This window comes from Papaver somniferum, unplaced genomic scaffold, assembly GCF_003573695.1.
Source record: "Papaver somniferum cultivar HN1 unplaced genomic scaffold, ASM357369v1 unplaced-scaffold_19, whole genome shotgun sequence".
Taxonomy (NCBI): domain Eukaryota; kingdom Viridiplantae; phylum Streptophyta; class Magnoliopsida; order Ranunculales; family Papaveraceae; genus Papaver; species Papaver somniferum.
Window position 1 is genome coordinate 17,437,622 of NW_020628818.1, and position 23,874 is coordinate 17,461,495.

At 35.7% G+C, this 23,874-nt stretch overlaps 1 protein-coding gene across 1 annotated transcript; it reads left to right on the top strand.

The window, feature by feature from the left end:
- Window positions 1-1,111: 1,111 nt before the first annotated feature.
- LOC113338614 (auxin-responsive protein SAUR50-like) lies at window positions 1,112-1,456 on the top strand. The gene has a single exon (XM_026583993.1). The coding sequence runs from the start codon at window positions 1,112-1,114 to the stop codon at window positions 1,454-1,456; it is 345 nt and encodes a 114-aa protein (XP_026439778.1).
- Window positions 1,457-23,874: the final 22,418 nt, after the last annotated feature.

The following is a 23,874-nucleotide window of genomic DNA, read 5'->3' on the forward strand; positions in this document are numbered from 1 at the left end:
TCAATTGATGTTGCGCTCAGCACATGGCCTTCCCCCTCGAGTAAAGCTAGAAAATCTCTTGTCATCAAAGCCTTACCTGCTGCAATTCAATGGTCGCTTTGGAAGGAAAGGAATCCACAAGCTTTCGACAACAAGACGCTTACAAATGCGAAACTCATACAGAAAATTAAGTTCACCATTGCCTACTGGCTCTGTCTTCAACCTGCTTTCGAGAACACTACTCTCAAGGATTTCATGCTCAATTGGAAGAATGTGGTTTCTGAACCACCGTGATACTTGTGGTTGTAATCAGTTTAATCAGTTTAAAGTTGGGCGATTCTCAGTATCTTTGTTGTTGTTTTTTGCTCTATTTCTTGTAGATTTGTCTCTGTTAGTTTCAGCACCTCCCTTGATCGGAAATTCGCAGGTTGTAATTATTATGCAGTTGGTTCTGCCTCTTTTAATAATATCCCTTATTTACCGATCAAAAAAAAAAAGAAAAAAAAAATCCACTGTTTGTTTAGTCCCTACTCCCTCGTGGCTTGTTTGGGTCCGGGGCTGGGCACCTGGGCATGATCGCATACGGGACAAGGCGCCACATGAAAATGACATGTATGGAGAAGTTATCAGCTTTCCATGTCTTTAAGAACCTCCTTGACGTTATTGTTGTAGACCCATAATGTTCATTAGCAGCCCTGAAATGTGATGCCATAATTGTTGAACCCCTATACAGTGGAGTAAGAGGTGAGCATAAACACTTCAAATATAGCTATGTTAGATAGGTATTTATCGACGTCTTTCAGTAAATATCTCCAGGACATGTTTCGTGGAAACAAAATATATCCTCATGTAAATGCATGAAGGACGAAAGACAGGTCGATTGAGAGTATAGGATTGGACAGTCTTTGCTCCTCCTCGCATGATCCACAGAGAACCTTAAAACATTGGACCCCATAATGTTGAAGACAGTAAAAATCATTATTAATTACAATACATGGTGAATAGAGTGAGCAACAACACAATTTTGCAGGCTAAACATAACATTCCTCCTATAAATACCACTATATCTACACCTACTTGGGATATATCCCTCTCACACTGAAATCCATCATAAGAGAGCAAAAAGAGAGCAATGGTGATGTTTAAGCTTATAATTGAAAAGTTTGTGTTGCCATCATCTAAAACGCAAGACGTTTATAAGGATAATGTTCATGTTGACAAAGAGAAAATGAAAGCCATGAAACTGCCATTTGATGTGAAGAAAGGGCAGTTCGCGGTATTCGCAACTGAAGGAGATGTAGGCAACAGGTTTATAGTTGAACTGGATTGTCTTAGTAATAATCCTGCCTTCTTGATACTGTTAGAGAAAGCTGAACAAGAATTTGGGTTCAGACAAGGTGGAATTCTTGGTTTGCCTTGTAAACCAGATGAGCTCATGAGGGCTTTGGGTAGTAGTATTAGAAGTACAAGAAAATAAAATTGTTGATTTTTAGATGTGGCCGTGTTAAACCTTATTCATTTAAGTTATCATTTCCATGAGTTTTTTTTTCAATTGGGTAGCATAATATATAGGGAGAGAGTAGCCTGTTACTCCTCCGATATTTCCTCTTTGTATTGCATCTCATGGAGGTACTTTAGCACCTTTTATCAATGAAATCGTATTTGCATGTTCAAAATATTATCGTATTCAGCCGAGCAGAGAAACTAAAAAAACACAAGAAGCCAAATTAATTATCATTAAAAAAGTTTTCTTCCCCAGTTTGTAACAAGGATCATCAAAGAACCCTTTGAAAGCTTTATTAGGAGGGTAAACCCCGTTGAAATACGAGGGCATTCACAGCGAATACTTTATTTTCCTCGCCTGGATTTTTATCGTGAAAGCTTCTGAAAATTTAAGACTCTGCATATCCCAAAAGAGAATCTGAAAACTGGTAGTTAATTTGTTATGATTTTAGGAAAAATTTGATATCGTTTTTCTTTTTACAATGAAGATATCGCAGTCCTTGCATAAAATCCCAGAAAACACTAAATAAATGACAATCATGCAGTAATGATTCCCAAGAATGAGAAAATGTGGTAATAGGCCATTAGGCTTCAAAACCAGCTCGGTGAAGTCCAGTTCATCCAGAACTCTGAGCAGAAAAACCACATCTGTAGATGCCAAAAATGCAGCCATATTATGGATAGCAGAGAAGATACCAGCTGCATGGAAATAGATCACTAAAGTAACGACCAAATTCTGAGGATTATAGTGATCCCAAAGGTTCCGTGATATCACTTAAGAATGGACAGTCGATCTTCGGAATCCCGGAAAGAGTGAAGCTCCAGTAACGTGCTACCGACAAACAAGCTTCGAACTGTTCAGAAACGTCCATTTCAGCGTAAATTATAGCATGAAAAGGATCCACATATTTTACGACATGATATTAATAAAAGAGATATCATACTCGACCAATGCGAAATTCTATTTGCCAAAATGCGCGTGACAAGATAACTACGTAATACTGTAACAGAAAACCGCTCTCATCAAAATATCTTGCCATTTCCAAAAATATCTGAAGTAGCGGGGCAATATTCTCATATTAAGTCTAACTAATCTAAGAGGTATCCCACATGCATATGAACTTTAGTGGGATAACTACCCAACATGAAGAACATGCAGTTTGAACCATAGATAAACTAGCTAATTCTTCATGCGAAACACTTCAAAAGATCTTTATTAACCTGATAATTGCTTAGTCAAATCAGCTGATTTACGTCCTAATCGACCGACTATGGATTCCAAACATGATTTATATATACATAAAATTGGTTAAAAAGACCAAAATCAACAATCCTGAGTGAAATGGACAGTTAGATTTTGATACTGTTTAAATGGACAAAAATGTAAAATTGGCAGGATGTAACCAGTTTCATCGTGCCCATTTTCAAATATTTTTTCTTATTTTTAATTTACACAGGATGTATCCAGTTTCATCCTTGCTATTTTTTAAATTTAAGCTAGAATGAATCCAGTTTCATCTTTGTTATTTTTTTCTGGTCATTTTATCCAAACTATTTTTTACTCGTCCATTTGAACAGTGATTTAAAAATATTTGGACAAATGACCCATTTTCCGTTATATATACGACCATATAGTAGCTTCATTCATTCATTGATCTTAAATGTAGTCTGGGTTCGTCTTATTGCTACGTGGTATCACACGCTTTTTTTAGTTTTTTCATCGTAACCAAAACAAGAAAATTACTGAGTAATTAGAATTTTTCTTTTGCATGGCTCAATATGGGGTTTCTTTTGTTTTTGTGTCCAAGGCAAGACAAAGACTGTACACCGATAACAAAAAGAATTTACGCATAAGGAATCCAAAAGAGAAAGCTAGCATAAGTCAGAAATTAGAAAGCATCTGATCATTAATAATGGTATGTGTCTCAACAACTGATCATAATACCCACTGGCTTCAACTAGGGTCCATGAAGAAAATAAAAACAGAAATGGTGAAATGGCTAGCCATTCATATTTTAAATTTGTGGCTGTGTCTAGACAATTGACTGTACAATACACAAAACGAATTAAGACACCAGACATTAATGCAGCAAGACAAAACCCACATATATTAGGCTCCATTGTATCTTTCACAGGTAAAACATATCTTGCAGATGTTTGTTCGTATTCAATATCCTACTTCACTGTACATACGATCTGTCCTACAAATAAAGACAAAAATGTCGTTTTTTTTACTTTAAGATGTCTAAATATAAGAGCAGAGCAGTGAGCTCAGCACAGAGAGAGAGCACAGTGGTCATGGAGAAATTAACACTTTTGTGGAAATGCTGTGTGCAGAGGATATATATAACTTTATTATAGATACTCGTGCATATTTGAATTTATCAGTTAACTTGCAGTATTGCTGGCAAATGGAGTTTCTGCAGTCTAGTACGTATGTACAAGAGTGATCACTGCTAAAAAATGGCATGTGCAGTGCAGATTGCGGCAATATTTGTCGACTGATCCTTCAGATATCTTCCTTTCCACATAAAAAAAGAAAGAAGAAGATGCCCTTTGAATATCTTTCATACCATGCAATATTGCTGGCAAATCGAGTTTCTGCAGTCTATACGATTTTTTTCATGCTTTATCAAGCAAATTAGTTTGTTTGTCCGCTCACTAATGGAAAACAACAGAAATAGATGAGAACTATAAATGCATGCGCCCGAAGAAAGATAGATGTATGAAATAGTAGTCGACCAACAAGCTTCAACAGTTCTAAAAATTCCACATCATTTGAAACTCTAGTATATATGCTGACATTAATTATTCAGCAGTAACTAGCTAGGAAACTCCACGTACGTATATTTTTCTTCTTCTTTTTGGTCGGTTGGAAGATCCACGTATTAGAAGATGAGAAACCAATAGTAACATACTCAACTGATTGCAAATTCTATTTGCTCTAAAAATTGTGACAGTTACACTGCAAAAATATCATCAGGCATCACTAGTATATAGGGACAAGATTCTGAGAGCAGTAATTCTTAAGAGAAGCATGCGAAAGCAACCCAGTAGGAATGTGAAATAACCAATTATTTAAGTTTGTTATTAGAGGAAATAACATGTCCTTCCATTGAACGCCAAATCTAAAGCAATTTCCCTGTTTTCACCCGCACCGGAAAAACTTTCAGAGAATATCTTCCTTTAGTAGTCACGCTAAGCATGTCTTTTTTAATGCAGTCTCAAGAGAAAATAACATGCCGGCCGGGAAGTTGCTTTATAAATAGATGATTGCGGACTCCGGATGCTCAACTTACTAGTCTTTGATTTTCTTAACGCACAGCTACCAGGTCGACATTTCTGTTTATCATAACGTGGTTTCATATGTATCTCATAAATTTTAAATCATTGAAAAATAAAATTACTCTTACTGCTGAACTTTGTCTCGTGATTCTTGAATTGAATGATAATGGAGTTAGAAGAAAGTATAAGTCAAGACAAAGTAAAGATAGACAATGCTAAGAATTACACGCAAGGGAAGGGACGATCCAAAAGTGTACAAAACAGAAATTGATGAAAAACATCTCATTAATGGCATGTTGCTATCTCAGCAACTGAGCGGAAATGTATTCCAAAGACACCTACACAGCACCCCCACACAATAGGCTGCAATACAAACTTCCATAATTCAAACATAACTTTCAGATTTCTCTATACGTATCCTAATGAGACATGTCAACTGTGAGAATTTTACGCGTACGCCTATCCTACTGAGATCAACTGTGAGACTTTTACACCCCTAATTAAAAAAAATAAATACATATAGAGATCAAAGGACGGTCATGGAATATGGAGATGCATTAACTGTTACGGAGAAGCTGCAAAGAGGTCTTCTAGATAGAAGCAGAAAAAATATGACTACAATTGAAATAATGAAAATAACATAGAGGATGAAGAAACTCAAGAAAGTGTGTTGGCGGATGTTTAGGAATCAAGACATTTTGCGGTCCGTGCTTCCTGTTGCAGGCAACTAGAGGGAGAGGTTACGTAGTTGGTTATCTTAATAAATAGTTGAAGACGGGCATATCATATGTTTCAGTGATCGTCCGTTCCTACAAATGTCATTCAGTAACAAACCCTATCAGTGAAATTTTCGCAAATAATTTAGTTTTTCAGAAAAAGTTCAGTTACTAGATCTATACTAGTTCACAGTCAGGTAGTGTATGTTGTTTCTTTGTGCTTTTAAATGTTGGAAAACCATTAATAAAAAATAATTTTTTAAAATAATAATAAAAAATATAATTTATTGTTTTCTTTTGTGAATGAAACTTATTAGTCGCACATTGTGGAGTTTCCAATTTTTAATAGTTTTAAGAAATTATATAAACCTTTTAGTCCCATATCGGGGAGTTTTTCTTCTTGAGTTGTATTTGTCAATTATATAAACAAATTCACTACTTTTGTAAAATCTAAGGGAAAGTGTTGCTCTAATATTTAGAGGGACCCCTAAGGAAAAAAACATTTTATATTATTTTCTCAAGTGTTCCAGATTTTCCTTTATGGTTTTTTCGGAGTTGCCAAGCTCAAGTTGAGCATCTACTACATATGCTAGTAGTAGGTGTAGTAGGGTGTTTTATCCTGGAGATATCCGTCTTGTGAGGGCTATAGCATCACTCTAGAGTGTAGTCGGGCGCTAATGTCTTAAGGGCAACGTGTTGAACACGTGACTCACTCTGTTTTTCCAAAGTTTTTCCTTGTTGTTGTTGTGGAGATATGAGAAGCTCGTTCGTTTCGTCAATCGATCAATTCCATTATAAAGGAGATAAGTATCAATAACTTTTGCTTATTTGATTTTTTCTTTTTTTGATTATTGCACCCAACAATCTTAAGACATTATATTGTAATAAAAAATGGTTGGTTGGTTTGTGAATCATGGATGTTAATTGTGGAGTGAAAAACAAAAACGAATTTTTGGTCAGCTGTAGAGTTTCGAGATTATCTCTTAACCTAGAAGGAATTTCGATGAACCCTTTTGACACAACGTAGTAGACATCCTGATAGTTACCCACGTAAAATTTCAGAATTTTTGGAGTTGTAAAAGTATTTTTTTGATATTTTACAAAACAGAAATGTTCCTGAAAAATTCTGACGGGCAAACTTTTGTTGTTAACTAAAGTATTTTTATGGGGTAATCATGAGTTTTTTGATATGGTGGTTCAAACGAAGTTTGTAAATCTAGATATTATCTTCAAAACTCATATTTCCGTTTCGGAACTAAGGTTTGTGAGATGTGGTGTATTAGGTGATTGGGAAATTACCGTGTCCGTGGTCAGAGTATAAACGAAGTTTGTGACATGAAATTGAAAAGGAACATGGCTACCAGGCGCATGTGGATGAACACAAGTCTTCCAAATGCAAAGGGAGAACATCAAACACAACTCTAAGCGTAGTCTTCATAAGAAAGGTATGTTTCGTAAAACTGAATCCGGCATTACTTTAATTAAGGGTGATTGTTATGTTTGTAAAATTCCTGGCCATACGGCAGTAAAGTGTAGACAACATAAAACCTTAATAAGTAGAAAGTTAATGCTAATTTAGTTGAAACAAATTAGAACGAGTTCATTGACATGATGTCGGAAGTTATTTTAATAACCAATGTGAGAGACTGGTGGGTGGACTCTGGAGCCACTAAGTATGTTTGTTGAAACAGAGACATGTTCACCTCTTATCAGAGGATAAGGATGTCGAGAAACTCGATATGAGTAACTCATCTGCGACAGAGGTTGCATAAAAGGGAAAGGTCGAGCATAAGCTCATATCTGTAATATTCTCACACTGAATGAAGTTTTCATGTTCCGAGCATATGAAAAATCTTGTATCTTGTTCTCTTGAAGATGGTAAAAGATTGAAGATCTTAATTAAATGTGGAAAACTTGTTATAACTAAGGGCATTGATTTTTTAGGCAACATTATAGGACTTAGGGTCTATATAAGTTTAAAGGAAAATCTGATGAAGTGAACATAGTTGATTCTTGTGCTTTCTTTTGTGTGTATTTGAATTTTTGCATGGTAGACTTGGAATCTTAAAATTATAAGTCAATGCATAAACTGCCTAGCATAGGCTACGTACCTAAATTTAGTTTGGTTTTTGAACAAAAAGTGAAATCAATATGCTATAAAATATTTTAACACAAATGTTCAGAGTAATTCTAAGCCCTTAGAATTAATTCATTTAGGCCTAGTTGACATGAGTTCAACCCAAAACCACTATGGTAAAAGATGGTTTATAACTTTCATGGATGATTGTACGAGGTACTATCTTGTATACTTTCTTAGGGATAAGGATGATGCCTTAGAAGCCTTAAGATGTATAAACTTGAAATTCAAAACCAATTAGAAGATGATAATTTCCATGTTGATTAGTTCAGGATTACCTGCGGGCTTGTGGGGGGAGGCAGTCCTCTTAACTAGTATATCCTGAATATAGTACCCTTAAGGATCAGATGAAACTCCATATGATTTATGGAAAGGTAGATGACCTTCTTATGAATGCGTCAAAATGTGAAGGTGTTTGACTAAGATTGTCATTCCTCTTCCTAAAAGAACTAGATAGAAACCAGAAATGTTGATTGCGTCTTCATATAGGGTATGCTGAGTATACTTCTACATATAGATTTTTGGTTGTGTGTTCTGATTTTTCATACTGTGATTTTTCTGACTTTGTTGTGAATACTATTACATAATCTAGGGGCTAGTTCTTTGAACATGTTTATTCTTAAACCTGTACCTCATTAGAGATGTGTTGATCCCCTAGATTTATTTTCAAATAGTCAGAACTTATCTTAAAGGAAGATGAAGTTAAGGTTGAGCCTAAGAAAGTAAAACAATTAGACTTGAGACTTCTTATGAAGCCGACTTCATAACATGCCTAGTCTAAGCCCTGGACTTGTAAAGAAGCCTTGATATCTACTGAAACCCCATTGGTAAGAAGCTTCATTTAGTGAAATGGACTCAGTCCGTCGGAACCTGACTTGGGAGGTTTCTAGTTTACCTCCAGAGAGTAAGACCATGAGATGTAAATGAGTCTTTAAGAGGAAACATTAGGTATATGGAACTGTGAAAAATATTAGGCTAAGTTGGTAGCTAAAGGCTATAAACTAAAGAAGATGTATATTTCCTTGATTCTTATTCACATGTGACGAGATTTACTTCCGTTGAGATGCTAATTGTTATTGCTGTCATAAACAAATTAGAGATACATCAGATGGATGTTAAGACAGCTTTTCTAAAATCGTGAATTAGATAAAGAAATTTACATAGACCAACCTGAGGACTTTGTAGTGAAAGGTTATGATGACAAAGTTTGTAAGTTGAACAAAATTTTGTATGGTTTATAAAATAAGCACGTAACAGTGACATGGAAAATTTGATCATGTGATAATGTAGTGGATTTAAGTTAATGAATCTGACAAGTATATTTACAAGTAACTTGTTAAGGATGCCTGTGTGATTGTATGCTTGTATGTTGATGATATGCTTATACTTGATACAAACATAGATGTGATTAATTCCACTAAAAACATGCGCTGAATGAGAACGTTGACTTGAAAGACTTAGGCCCTGTTGATGTAATCTTAGGGATGAGGATTAGAAAATAATCTAACATATGTAGTCTTAGTCATTCTCATTATGTTGAATTTGTGCTTAAGAGATACAATAAATGTGATTGTAAGCCTGCTTGACTCCGTATGATTATTCTTGTAGACTCAAGAAAAAAAAGGGTAACAGAGTATCTTAACTTGAATACTCAAGAGTTATAAGATGTCTGATGAATTTAATGAACTGTAAGAGTCCAGACATTGCCTATATTGTGAGTAAGTTAAGTAGATATAATTATAGTCCAGAGCAATAGCATTCAGATGCACTGAATAAAGTATTATGGTACCAAAAATACTCTATTACCTTTTATTTGATTTATGAAAGGTATCTTGCTGTCCTTGAGGGACTTTGTGATGTAAACTGGATAGTTGACTCAGAGGAGTCTAAGTCTACGAGTGGATATGTTTCACTCTAGCATGAGGGTTTGTTTTTGGAAGATTTACAAAAAAACATATATTGCTCAATTCATTATGGAATCTGAGAGTATTGAGTTAGATAAAGCGCGAGAGGGGGGCGAGTGCCTAAGATGCTTTTTAGAAGACATTCCTCTCTGGCATAGGCATGTGCCAGCTATATCTATACATTGTGTTAGCCAAGCTATAATAGCTAAAGCTGAAAATAACTAATCTCAATCGGCGTTATTTTCATTGATTGGATAAAGTCCAAGGAGAATATTGCGAAACCTTTGACGAAAGGTTTATCCCAAGAGACAGTTAGAAATGCATCGAGGGGAAGGGGCTTAAGCTCATAAATTAAACTTGCCATGAAGGATACTCAACCTTGCTGACTGGAGATCCCAAGATCAAGGTTTCGAATGAGACAAAAAATATGTGGTGGGTAAAGGTAAACACTATCAGAGAATTTTATTCCCTGTCCCTTCCCTATGGTGTACACGTGATAGTGTGACTGCATGTGAAGGATGACTTTTAAGAAGTCTTAATGGGTTCTATAGGTTCAATTTAAGATTGAAGTGGGGTGTCGCAGTAACACTATTTATGGAAACTCACCTATCTGAATGAGGAAGTTGGCCGCTTCTTATGAGAATATGAGCTTTGATTATCTAGAGAATTCTGAGAAACAGGATATGTCCAGGGCCAAATTGGACAAAACGGCACGAGCTTGGCAGCAACCTTGGAGATATCACCCGTGGTTGTTATCGCGAATTACATCAAATGATAGTAGTTCAAGACATAGTTCACTGTTTCTAGCAAGTAATTCCGATAATATCTCACTAATCAAAGGTTCAAGACCTCATGGACACCTCTGCCTAAAATGGTATTTCCTGCGCTTTTTATGTGATTTTCGTTTTGATAGTTTTGGTATTACTGGAACTTAGGATCTAAAGGTCATTAAGGGTTCACTAGTTCATGCTTTTTTCATGAAAGATACCTATAGTCTCACCATGTGAGAACTAAAGATGAAAGCTCTCAATATTATTATGATTTGTGCAATCCATAGTATGACCCTGGGGTCAACACACTTTTGTGTGAGGGAGAGGACGTAGCAATGACTAGTATGATTTCAATACTTGCACGATCAGTCTGTTTGGATCGTGAGATTGGGATGTTGATTTACCAAGATCTATCTGTGTTTTCATGTTTTATAGAGTTTTCATTCATGTGGGGGATTGTTGGATAACGATTAATAAAAAAATAATTTTTTAAAATTTTAATAAAAATTATAATTTATTGTTTTCTTTTGTGAATGGAACTTATTAGTCCACATTGTGGAGTTTCCAATTTTTAGTAGTTTTAAGAAACTATATAAACCTTTTAGTCCCACATCAGGGAGTTTTTCTTCTTAAGTTGTATTTGTCAATTATATAAACAAATTCACTACTTTTGTAAAATCTAAGGGAAAGGGGTTGTTCTATATTTAGAGGGACCCCTAAGGGAAAAAACATTTTATATTGTTTTCTCAAGTGTTCGAGATTTTCCTTTATGGTTTTTTCGGAGTTGCCAAGCTCAAGTTGAGCATCTACTACATATGCTAGTAGTTGGTGTAGTAGGGTGTTTTATCCTGTAGATATTCGTCCTGTAAGGGCTATAGCATCACTCTTGACTGTATTCGGGCGCTAATGTCTTAAGGGAAACGTGTTGAACACGTGACTCACTCTGTTTTTCCAAAGTTTTGCCTTGTTGCTGTTGTGGAGATATGAGAAGCTCGTTCGTTTCGTCAATCGATCAATTCCATTATAAAGGAGATAAGTATCAATAACTTTTGCTTATTTGATTTTTTATTTATTTTAATTATTTCACCCAACAATCTTAAGACATTATTATGTGTAATAATAAAAAAATGGTTGGTTGGTTTGTGAATCATGTATGCTAATTGTGGAGTGAAAAACAAAAACGAATGTTTTGGTCAGCTGTAGAGTTTCGAGATTATCTCTTAACCTAGAAGGAATTTGGATGAACCCTTTTGACACAACGTAGTAGACATCCTGAGAGTTACCCACGTAAAATTTCAGAATTTTTGGAATTGTAAAAGTATTTTTTTTGATATTTTACAAAACAGACAAATGTTCCTGAAAAATTCTGACGGGCAAACTTTTGTTGTTAACTAAAGTATTTTTTATGGGGTAATCATGAGTTTTTTGAAATGGTGATTCAAACGAAGTTTGTAGATCTAGATGTTATCTTCAAAACTCATATATTATATTCTGATTCGTAACTAAGGTTTGTGAGATGTGGTGTATTAGGTAAGTGGTAAATTATCGTGTCTGTGGTCAGAGTATAAACGAGGATTGTGACATGATATTGAAAAGGAACATGGATACCAGGAGCATGTGGATGAACACAAGTCTTCCAAAGATGACAAAGGAGAGAACATCAAATACAACTTAAGCGTAGTATTCATAGGAAAGGTATGTTTCGTAAAACTGAATCCGGCATTACTTTAATTAAGGGTGATTGTTATGTTTGTAAAATTTCTGGCCATACGACAGTAAAGTGTAGACAACGTAAAACCTAAATAAGTTGAAAGTTAATGCTAGTTTAGTTGAAAAAAATTAAAACGATTTCATTGTCATGATGTCGGAAGTTATTTTAATAACCAATGTGAGAGACTAGTGGGTGGACTCTGGAGCCACTAAGTATGTTTGTTGAAACAAAGACATGTTCACCTCTTATCAGAGGATAAGGGATGTCGAGAAACTCGATATGAGTAACTCATCTGCGACAGAGGTTGCATAAAAGGGAAAGGTCGAGCATAAGCTCATATCTGTAATATTCTCACACTGAATGAAGTTTTCATGTTCCGAGCATATGCAAGAATCTTGTATCTTGTTCTCTTGAAGATGGTAAAAGATTGAAGATCTTAGTTAAATGTGGAAAACTTGTTATAACTAAGGGAAGTGATTTTTTAGGCAACGTTTATAAGACTTAGGGTCTATATAAGCTTAAAGGAAAATCTGATGAAGTGAACATAGTTGATTCTTGTGCTTTCTTTTGTGTGTATTTGAATTTTTGCATGGTAGAATTGGAATCTTAAAATTATAAGTCAATGCATAAACTGCCTAGCATAGGCTACGTAATTAAATTTAGTTTGGATTTTGAACACAAAAGTGAAATCAATATGCTATAAAATCTTTTAACACAAATGTTCAGAGTAATTCTAAGCCCTTAGAATTAATTCAATTAGGCCTAGTTGACATGAGTTCAACCCAAAACCACTATGGTAAAAGATGGTTTATAACTTTAATGGATGATTGTACGAGGTACTATCTTGTATACTTTCTTAGGGATAAGGATGATGCCTTAGAAGCCTTAAGATGTATAAACTTGAAGTTCAAAACCAATTAGAAGCCTTGAACATAACAATTGTATCCTTAAGAAGATGATAATTTCCATGTTGATTAGTTTAGTATTACCTGCGGGCTTGTGGGGGGAGGCAGTCCTCTTAACTAGAATCAATGAATATGACAAGTGTGTATATACTAAGCTTGTAAATGATGCATGTGTGATTGTATGCTTGTATGTTGATGATATGCTTATACTTGGTACAAACATGGATGTAATTAATTCCACTAAGAACATGTTGAATGACAACTTTGACATGAAAGACTTAGGCCCTACAGATGTAATCTTAGGGATGAAAATTAGAAGAAATTCTAACGGTTATAGTCTTAGTCAATCTCATTATGTTAAATATGTGCTTAGAAAATTCAATCATTTTGATTGTAAACCTGCTTATACTCCGTATGATTCTTATTGTAAATTCAAAAAGAACAGAGGTAATGGAGTATCACAACTTGAATTCTCACGAGTTATAGGAAGTCTGATGTATTTGATGAACTGTACTAGGACATACATTGCTTATGCTGTGAGTAGGTTAAGTAAGTATACTTGTAATCCAGGGAAAGAACACTGGGATGCACTTTTTAGAGTGTTGAGGTATTTGAAATACACGTTGACCTTTTGTTTGAATTATGAAAGGTATCCTGCCGTCCTTGAGGGATTTTTTTGATGCAAACTGGATATCAGACTCAGAGGAGTCTAAGTCTACGAGTGCATATGTTTTCACTCTAGCATGTGGGGCTGTTTCTTGAAAGAGTTCCAAACAGACCTGCATAGCTCGATCCACTATGGAATCTGACTTTATTGCGTTAGATAAAGCAAGAGAGGAATCCGCTTGGCTAAGATGATTTTTAGAAGACATTCCTCTCTGGCATAGGCCTGTGCCAGCTATATTTATACATTGTGATAATCAAGCTTCCATAGCTAAAGCTAAAAACAGCTACTATAATGGGAAGTCTATACATATAAATAGAAGGCACGATACCCTAAAAAAACTAATCTCAAAAGGCGCTATTTCCATTGATTGGGTTAAGTCCAAGGAGAATATAGCGGACCCTTTGACGAAAGGTTTGTCCAAGGAGATCGTTAGTAATGCATCTAAGGAGATGGGGCTTAGGCTCATTAAATAAACTTGCCATGAAGGATACTCAACCTTGCTGACTGGAGATCCCAAGATCAAGGTTTCGAATGAGAAACTAGTTTGTGGCGGGTCAAGGTAAACGCTATCAGAGAATTCATTCTCTACCCCTTCCCTATGGTGTAGACGTGATAGTGTGACTGCATGTGAGGATGAATTTCTATTAAGTCTTAATGAGTTCTATAGTTTCAATTTTAGATTGAAGTGGGGTGTAGCAGTAAACACTCTTGATGGAACTCACCTATCTGAATGTGGAAGTGGGTCGCTTCCTATGAGAAGAGAGATGATTCTCTAGAGCATTCGGAGAAACGGGATTTGTCCAGGGCCAAAAAGGACACAACGGCACGAACTCGACAACACCTAGAGAGATATCACGCGTGGTTATTATCGCGGATTACACCAAACGATGGTAGTTCAAGACATCGCGTTCACTGTCCATCAAGTAGTTCCGACAATTTCTCACTAAGCAAAGGTTCAAGACCTCATGGACACCTCTTGCCTAAGTGGTATTTCTCGCTTTCCGTTTTCTGATTTTTTATCGGTATTTCATTCATGTGGGGGATTGTAAGAGAAAATGAATTTATACAATAGTTTGGTTTTTGGTCTTGGCGGGATTGGAACTTAGGATCTATTGGTCACTAAGGACACTAGCTCATTTTCACTATTTGTGAATGGACCTTTAGTCCCACATAGAGAAAACTAAAGATGATACCTCTCCATAAGTATTGAATTTTTTGATATTAGAGTGGCCATTGGGTCATTAGCATTTTTGTGCGAGGGAGAGGACTTAGGAAATGGGCTAGTTGGTGCAATCACACATTTTCACACACGCGCGGTGCTTCGCACCGAAGCACGCACGCCGCCGCCGTCCGTGCGGGCGGGACGGGTTCGGGTGTGGGTGTGGGTCAAGACTTATTTTTTTGGCAAAACTTCTTTTGAATTTTTGAATTAATACTTAAAAGATTTCAAACAAAAATAAATCTTTGGGCGACATTATGTTTATGCATGAACGTTACATCAACATTATGATGCATGAACATTTTATATCAACTTTATGATGCATGAACGTTTTATATCGACATTATGATGCATGAACGTTTTAAATCGATATTATGTGATGCATGAACGTTTTAAACCGTTTGGAATTAATTCTAATTGATTTAATGCGCGTTAGTTAGACCTCTCTCACTTCTACCCTATATAAACCGATCACATTTTTCATTTCAACTGTGTCCAGAAGAGCTACTATCCTCTTCTTTTCGTCTTCTCCCCCTGTGTGGTCCTCTGTTTTCATTCTGTGCGCAATTGTTGTTGAGGTCGTAAGAGTGGGAAAGTACTGTAGTGCTAACAGTGCTTGCAACAGGCAGTTTTATCCTGGATACGACTTGACCACAGGGTATAAGCATCACTCATTCTTGAGGCGTACCGGTCAACTATCGCGTTAAGGACAGCGTGTTGAACACGTGACTCTGTCTTCTGTGTGCTGTCCATTTGAGTGTTTATTTACCTTCCAGAAATTTCTCATTTTTCTTCTAACATTTTTCTTTGAGTGTTTTATTGTTACAGTAGCAACACAAGACACTAAATATTTCTAATTTAATGCGGTGTGAGTTTATTACCCCATAGTCCCAATTTGCTCGATTCATTTCGATCTCGCCAGTTCCTGATGCATATCTGTCTCGCCCACTGCATTTGTCATTGCCCTGATCGACCTGACTTCTGCAAAGCTCCGCACAAGGTAAATCCCAGAGAATCTTAATGATTCTGCATGTTTCATTACCAGTTAGGTGCGCAAGCTTAGGATGGTATGGATTGTATGCTGAAATATTCTTGGTATCGTTTTCCCTGTCTAAGGTTATATTTCTCAAAACGGATTCCACTGTTTGTTTAGTCCCTACTCCTTAGTGGTTTCCTACTTTGGTTGGGTCCAGGGCTGGGCGCCTGGGCATGATCACATATGGGACAAGGCTCCACATGAAAGTGACATTTATGGAGAGATTGATTTACTTCGATGTCTTTAAGAACCTCCTTGGTGTCGTCAGTGTAGGTCCATAGCTTCCATTAGCATCCCGTAGTGATGCCATATTTATTGAACCTCTATTCAATGTAGTAAGAGATGATTGCTTTCACTTCAAATACGGTTCTGCGAGCATATTTTCTGACATCGTGGTAGCGTAATATACCCTCGTGTAAATGCATGAAACTAATCGAGATTTTAGAGATCTGACGGCCCTTGCTACTCCGCGCATGATCCGCGGAGAACCGCATAATTATAACATTGGACCCCATAATGTAGAAATTAGTAATAATCATTAATATTTACATCAAACTGTAAACAACACAAAATATTCAGTCTAAACATCATACTCCCATAAATACCATATCTGCACTGGTAGAGATATATCCCTCTCGCCCCGGAATCCATCGCAAAACAGCAAAAAGAGAGCAACGGTGATGTTTAAGCTTATAACTGAAAAGTTTGTGTTGCCATCAGCTAAATGGAAAGATGTTTACAAAGCCATGGGGTTCATAGCTGAACTGGATTGTCTTAGTAATAATCCTGCCTTCTTGATACTGTTAGAGAAAGTTGAGCAAGAATTTGGGTTCAGACAAGGTAGTATTCTTGGTTTACCTTGTAAACCAGATTTAATTCAAGAAAGCCACTACGCCAAATCTAGGTTTTCCTCACAATACATATGCTAACTCTTTTTATTTTCGTAATCCAAATGATCCATTATAATTCTAGTAACTTATATGAAGGGTTAGCAAATTAAGCAATAGTTATCATATTTAGGAATTATCAAATATAAACTAAATAACTATTCAAAGTGTGAGATAATTAGTGATACATGCCTAACACAATTTACACAAAATCGCTATTACTAATATTTCTACCCAAAATCCATGTATACCAATATCCACCCTACCTTTATAATTGTTTGTCATTTTCATTAGTAACACAGTTTGACATAGCTAACACAATAATTCATTTTAAAATTTTGAAAATGCAAAAATATAAATTTTAACATTTCATAAATCTTTTGTTTGGAACCAAATTAAGTTTTAGAACCTTAGAATAAATGATATCCCGGAATTAGTAGATAATGGGAACCACAAACTAACTTAGCTATTTTCCAAAATCTTAAGGACCGAAACCACACCGACACAACTCTTCCACCCATTACGCACATGAAGAACTCTTTCTTCCTTTCTATCAGTTGAACTCGGATGCGTTTAATTTTGGTCTCCCAAACTCCGATCGATCGAGCCGTGAGCAAGTTGAAGAGAGCTCTAACCACGATAGTTGAAGGAATTAGAGGATTAAATCTCAACAATCTTCTATATTAAGAACCCTAATTTTGCTAGAAAGATATCAATTACAGGTTGGTTTTCTTCCTCTTTTATTTTTGTTACTTTAAGATGGGTATTGAAATTTAGGTTTCTTAGTCAAATTTTCTGTTGTGAAAAGAACCTATGATCAAAAATTTCTTCTATAACATTGTTCAAGTTGCAATTTCTGCTAAAAGAAAGAAATAAAAGCGTTTGTTTTGTGCTCAAAATGTTTGGTAAATTGTTTGAATGGAGCTGAAATACTTAAAGTTCCCATGACTAATTCATGTTTCAATTTTTTTAATAGGGATTGAAATTTTGGTTTGTTTAGTGCGGGTTTTTATGAGATTGGGTATTTTATTTTTTACATTGTGTTGCACCAAATTGAACGTTTGGGATCAACTAGTTAGTGAATTAGCTCTGTGCTTATTTATCAACTCGTATGAATTATATTTACTATCCCTTGACTGGTATTCTGATTTGACGGTTGCACTTCGTCATTAGGAAGTCAGAAGTTTGCTGCCATTGGTATTCGTGTATCGCAGTGGATAACAAACTATCATCTAGCGATAATTCATGAATTTTTATATAGTTACTTACTGCTCTTAATGTTATGTGTCATGTTCTGTGCACCACATTACATTTCTTACTGTTTTGCATCATTAAATTCATATATGTCACTAGTAAACTTGCACGCGCAATGCGCCTATCGCTGGAACCGGCTATTGGGCATCTGAAACTGATGCAAAAATACATTGACCATGTGGTTGTTAGTCGGGTCCAAAAGCTGCAACAACATGTAATGCTAGCGGTCGTAACTTGGTTTAATCTATTGATGTCGGTCCAGATGGTGTAGTCATTGCATCATGATTTTATAAATCCTTTGGTTCTGCTTTATTTTTTCTTTCCATATGTGAAAGAGGAAATTGGATGCCTAATACGGTCACCAACTACTGCGCATTTGCGCTATTGGTCTGCCATGGGAGTTCAGTGTTAGACTCCGACCCCATGCATCTAAGCATCGTTGCCCATCCATTTTCTGATAAGTATTATTGATGTCTTGTTGTAGCCTTCTTGGTGAGGAACTGAGATACAAATATACTTTGAGAAAACTGAAAACTTTAGTGGTGTTAAAAATGACCCTCGCAGAAACCTTGGTGGTACAGTAATAGTAGTGCAGTTCACGTCTTATGGTATTTCTGTTTAGTCCAAGTGTAGCACATGCATAGTGAATGTCATTACTACACTAGTAATAACGGTAATAATCCATCTAAATTTGAATGCATAGTTATATTAAGTTATGCTTAGTGTACTTATTCCTTGTTTAACATTCTCATTATTTTACGTTCCAAAATGAAATTCAACCAACCCCTATCTCATTGTTTATACCATTTCTAGCTACTCTGTCAGCTTGGGGCATTAAGATTTGAGTGGCCAAATCAAGATACGATACCATGACAGACATAAAACATAAAATTAGAATTTGATAATATGTGGTCTTCTCAGTCTCCGTACTCATCTTCTCATCTATCTGTTTCTGTAAAATTCTTCTGTGTTTCTTATTCGTTCCTTTTTCGTTATTAGATGAATTTGGTGCAGTAAAATAAGATTTGGGGACCTGGCTAACGTGGTTAATCTTAATTTTCAGAATGCGGAGAGAATTGGATAAGTCTTGGATGTTTGAGAATGATAGGTTTGGTCAAGTATACAAAGATGGGGTAAAATTAAATATGCATCTACATATGGTCCTTGGAAAATCCTTTGTCCTTGCCCATGTTATAGATGTCTAAATGGGGGTCGTCTCGATATTAAGGAAGTGCAACATCATTTGTACGAGTAAGGTATCGACAAGTCGTATATCACTTGAGTATTTCATGGTGAGAAGCAGCCGGTTAATAATGTAATGAGTCTTCCAGTAGAGAGTGTGTCTAATGAGCAAGTTAGAGAAGATGTATTTCCAGATTTGACTCCTTTTATTGATGCTGCATTTGAAGTTAATGGAAGTAATGGTGGTGGTGTTTTTATCGATGATGCGAATGGGACACATGATGATACTAGGGAACCATTCGAGTTTGAACCAGATGCGCAAAAGAGACACGAAAAGTACAAAGAATTGGCTGAACAGAAATTGTATCCTACTTGTGAAGGCAATGTTAGTACACTATCGGCGATCGTGGAGGTGCAGTATGAAATCCCACGATTATGAAAACGCTGAGTATCAGTAGCTTGAAATCCCACGATTATCATGTCATTATGATGTATTTGCTGCCAGTTCTACTTCAACATGCTTTTCCTCGCCACAAAGAGTTGCGAACAACACTTCACCAAATCAGTTTGTATTTCAGAATTTTGTGTTCTAAAATCTTGTGTAAAAGTGATGTCGAAAAGGCTCGATGGAAAAGTAAATCCTTCGGCTGTTGAGAAATATGTGAGTATAGTTGGTCAGGTTGAATGAAGCTCGTAGTTTACCTATTTACTTTGAAATTAACACACGTTGTTCAATGTATGTTAATAGGAGCAAGTAAAGGCCTCTAGAGATAGGAGGCAGGAGCTAATTGATGCATGATTGGTATCCGCTTTAGACTTTGAGAATGATGAGATTGCTGAAGTCTTTGGACCTGACAAATGCAGAGCTGGTTTGTTGGGTTATTCTCCACTTGTCTCGAAGAAGCAAGCCTTATACGCAAGTGTTGCGACCGCGGTTATGGCTGCAAACACAAACCCAACAATTAATACGCCAAGGACTGATCATATGGTTGAGGCTCTACTGCCAAAGCATACTGAACTAATCACTAATATGAGCATTTACAAGTTCTGTTTTTGTTTGTCATTATATCTTAATGCTCATGAAATATGAATCAACTAGGATAGTTCATTAGTTAGTGCGATTATATTTCAAAGGATAGATGCATGGTAACTTTTGGATGGTACATATATGTTTTTGTTTATCATTACATCTTAATGCTCATGAAATATGAATCAACTAGGATAGTTCATTAGTTAGTTGCGATTATATTTCAAAGGATAAATGCATGATAACTTTTGGATGGTGCATATCAAATACTAGCATTTCAAATTGTATGTTTTCGGGGATGCTTTGAAGATACATATAGTGATGTACCTTTCTTTTTCCTTGGGACATCCTTTTGATATAAATGCGTGAATGTTTGTACTATATTGTAGGTATACTAGTGGTACATATAAAACACTAGCATTTCAAACTGTATGTTTTGGTGGATGCTGTACCCTTTTCTTTTTTCCTTGGGACATCCTTTTGATATAAATGCTTAAATGTTTATGGATTGTAGTTATTATTCCCAAGTGGCAAACCTAATTTGTGTTCTTATGTGGCCTCTATTTCAAACGAGTAATCCAAACAGACTCGAATTTCTGCTAGAGCAATAGAACCAGGGCACAAAAATTAGGCTTATTTTTGAAACACTGAATAAAAAATCTGTATGCAAGTTGCCTCTTATACTCTTGCACGTACTTAAGCTTTAAAGGGGGGGTGGGTGTGCTTTCTTATTTAGGGGATTCACTTCCTTGTAAAAAACTGTGTTCTTTTTGAGTTATGATTGCATATCTGTAGCTGTCATTATCCAATAATTGTTTATGTTTGTATATGCTGATGACAAGTCTTCTTTAGCTATCAATTTGTCTGTTGATGAAAATTTGTATTACAACTTTATTTACATTTTAGTCTCTTATCTGTTGTAGGTGACACAAGAAATTAACTTTTTTCTCTATTGTTATAGGTTGTGCTGCAAGTTATGGCAAAACAACAACAAAACCAACATTCTTCCAGCACAAAACCAACTGCTGGTGGTGTTGAAGATCCTAATGGAAATCAATTTGTGCGCCTTTACAACAGAAAAAGGGAAATTGTTGCCACATGTTATGTTGTGTATGGCATAGATGGAGAACATTGTGAGGGACTCTTAGTGCAACCAGAAGAGAGAAAGGTATGTCTTGAAACCATCGAGGATGGTAACTGTGTTGTACCTGACAGTCCTCAAGGTGACCGCTTTTATTTGAAAGAGTATGTTGCAAATGAATCAGTAATTTGGCCCGTGTCTCGTATCGAGTTTGTGGATTCTACCCATGAATGAAAACTTCTTGAGTAACTACTTTTTGTGAAGTGGAAACAGTTTATGGAGTCTTCCCATGAATGAAAGCTTCAATAACTACTTTTTGTGCAGTGAAAACATACCCTGCTTGGAGGAGCACACTTTTTGTGAAGTGAAAACTTCTTTAGTAACTATCTAATTTTCAGTCTGTAATTTGTAATGTAACTATTGGGTAACTACTGCTCCTTGTATATAATCATTATGGTTCTTAATATATATATTTTATATATCCAGTGTTTGATTCTTTAAATTGTAGTTAAAAAAGTAATTTTATGGGTACTGAATATTGTCAGTCCCGGCGACCGGAAACCGTCGTTAGTTCCGGCGATCGGAAACTGTCAGGTCGGAAAAGTGCCATTTGTTAGGTATCAGACCTAACAAATTTTCTAACAGAAATAATTTTACAAACGTCTAGAACCAAAAGACACATGTCATTTGTCTATTGGTCATTTTAATAGTAATAGAAAGAGTTGGCAACGGTTGTAACATAATATTTGCATTAGAAAGTAAATATGAATTGTAAAATATAAATAGTTCGGATAAATATTGTAATGAAATTAAAGTGTTAGTCTATTTAATTTTCCTAATGGATTAAAAGAGCGAGGTAAAATTCTCAAACATTATTCTACTCCCTATTGATAACCATTTATTTTAGTAAGGGAAATTAGCTTCTATTTTTTTGTAATGCTTTTTTTCAATAAGGAAATCCCAGATTTGGTGTAGTGAGCTTTGGGTAGTAGTACTACTGTAGTAGAAAATAAAATCATTTCTGAAAAAGGCATTTTCAAAAACAGTGTTTCTGATGATGGTATATTGCATGTCTGTTAAAAGAAGAAATTGCTTAGGATTGCGATAGGTATGCATGGAAATGGTAGTTAGGTTCATTTTTGCTTGAAAAGTTGCAGTTCCAATGATTTCATTAGGATGCGCGTCACTTTGCAAGTTAATTATGGAGTATTTGGAACGAGAGAAGTATGAGGTAGTAAATATCAAAGTAGAAACACTTTTTTTTATATGTTTCCTCTTTGTATTGCATCTCATGGTGCTACATTAGCACCATTAATCAATGAAATCATGTTTGCGTGTTTAAAGACAGGTTACACTACATGCAGTTGATATCATAGTGCCGAAGAGGCCTAAAAAGAAATCATAGAGCCAGCTTACTCTTACAAGTTAATAAACCAAGCAGAGAAACTAAAAAATACACAAGAAACTTAAATAATTGTCCGTAATAAACTTTTCTTCCCCAGTTTGCAACAGGATCATCAATGAACAACCCTTGGAAAACTTTAGGAGGTAAACCCCATTGAAATAAGAGTGCCACCATAGAGTATAATTTAATTTTCTCGTCTTGATATTTATATTGTGAAAGCTTCTGCAAAACCTGAGACTGCATATAATCAAACTGGGACCTTTTTTTCTCTCACGAAATCAGTTAAGAATGGACACTTGACGATGTCTTTAGAAATCGGAAGATGTGAAACTCAGGTAACATGCTACCGACAAACGAGCTTCATGCTTGTCCAGAAACGTCCATTTCACTGTAAAATTATAGCATGAAAAGGATCCACGTATTACACGACATGATACTAGGAAAAGAAAAAAGAGAGATCATACTCGACCGATTTGAAATTCTATTTGCCAAAATGTGATTTACGTAACACTGTAACAGAATTAACTGCTCTCATCAAAAAGTTTCCGAAAAATGGGTCATTTGTCCAAATATTTTTAAAACATGGTTTTAATGGACGAGTAATACGGGTGAAAAGGACAAAAAAGAAATAGCAAGGATGAAACTGGATTCATCCTAGCTTAAACTTAAAAAATAGCGAGGATGAAACTGGATGCATCCTGATGTAAATTGAGAAAATAAGAAAAAGTATTTGAAAATGGGTAGGATGAAACTGTTTACATCCTGGCTATTTTAATATTTTTGTCCATTTAAACAGTATCAAAACTTAGATGTCTTTTCACCCGGAAATTATTGATTTTGGTATTTTTAACCAATTTTGTGAAAAGTTTTGGGGTTTCCCAAAATATCTGTAGTAGGGGTCCATATTTTGATATTATTAAACATAAGAGAAGTATCCCACATGTATATTAACTTTAGTGGGATAACTACCCAACAGGAAGAACATGCAGTTGAACCATAGATAAACTTGGTATAATTCTTCATGCGAAACACTTCAAAAGATCTTCATTAAGCTGATTGCTAAGTCAAGTTTACAATTTTACGTCATAATCCATCGACTTTGAATCCCAAACATGATTAAGATTTACGTACCTTCATACATTCACTGATCTCACATGCAGTCTGCGTTCGTCTTATCGCTACGTGGTATCATACGTATCTCTTAAT

Excerpts from the sequence above, each read along its gene's own strand:
- LOC113338614 (XM_026583993.1), top strand. The coding sequence starts at position 1,112 with ATGGTGATGTTTAAGCTTATAATTGAAAAGTTTGTGTTGCCATCATCT.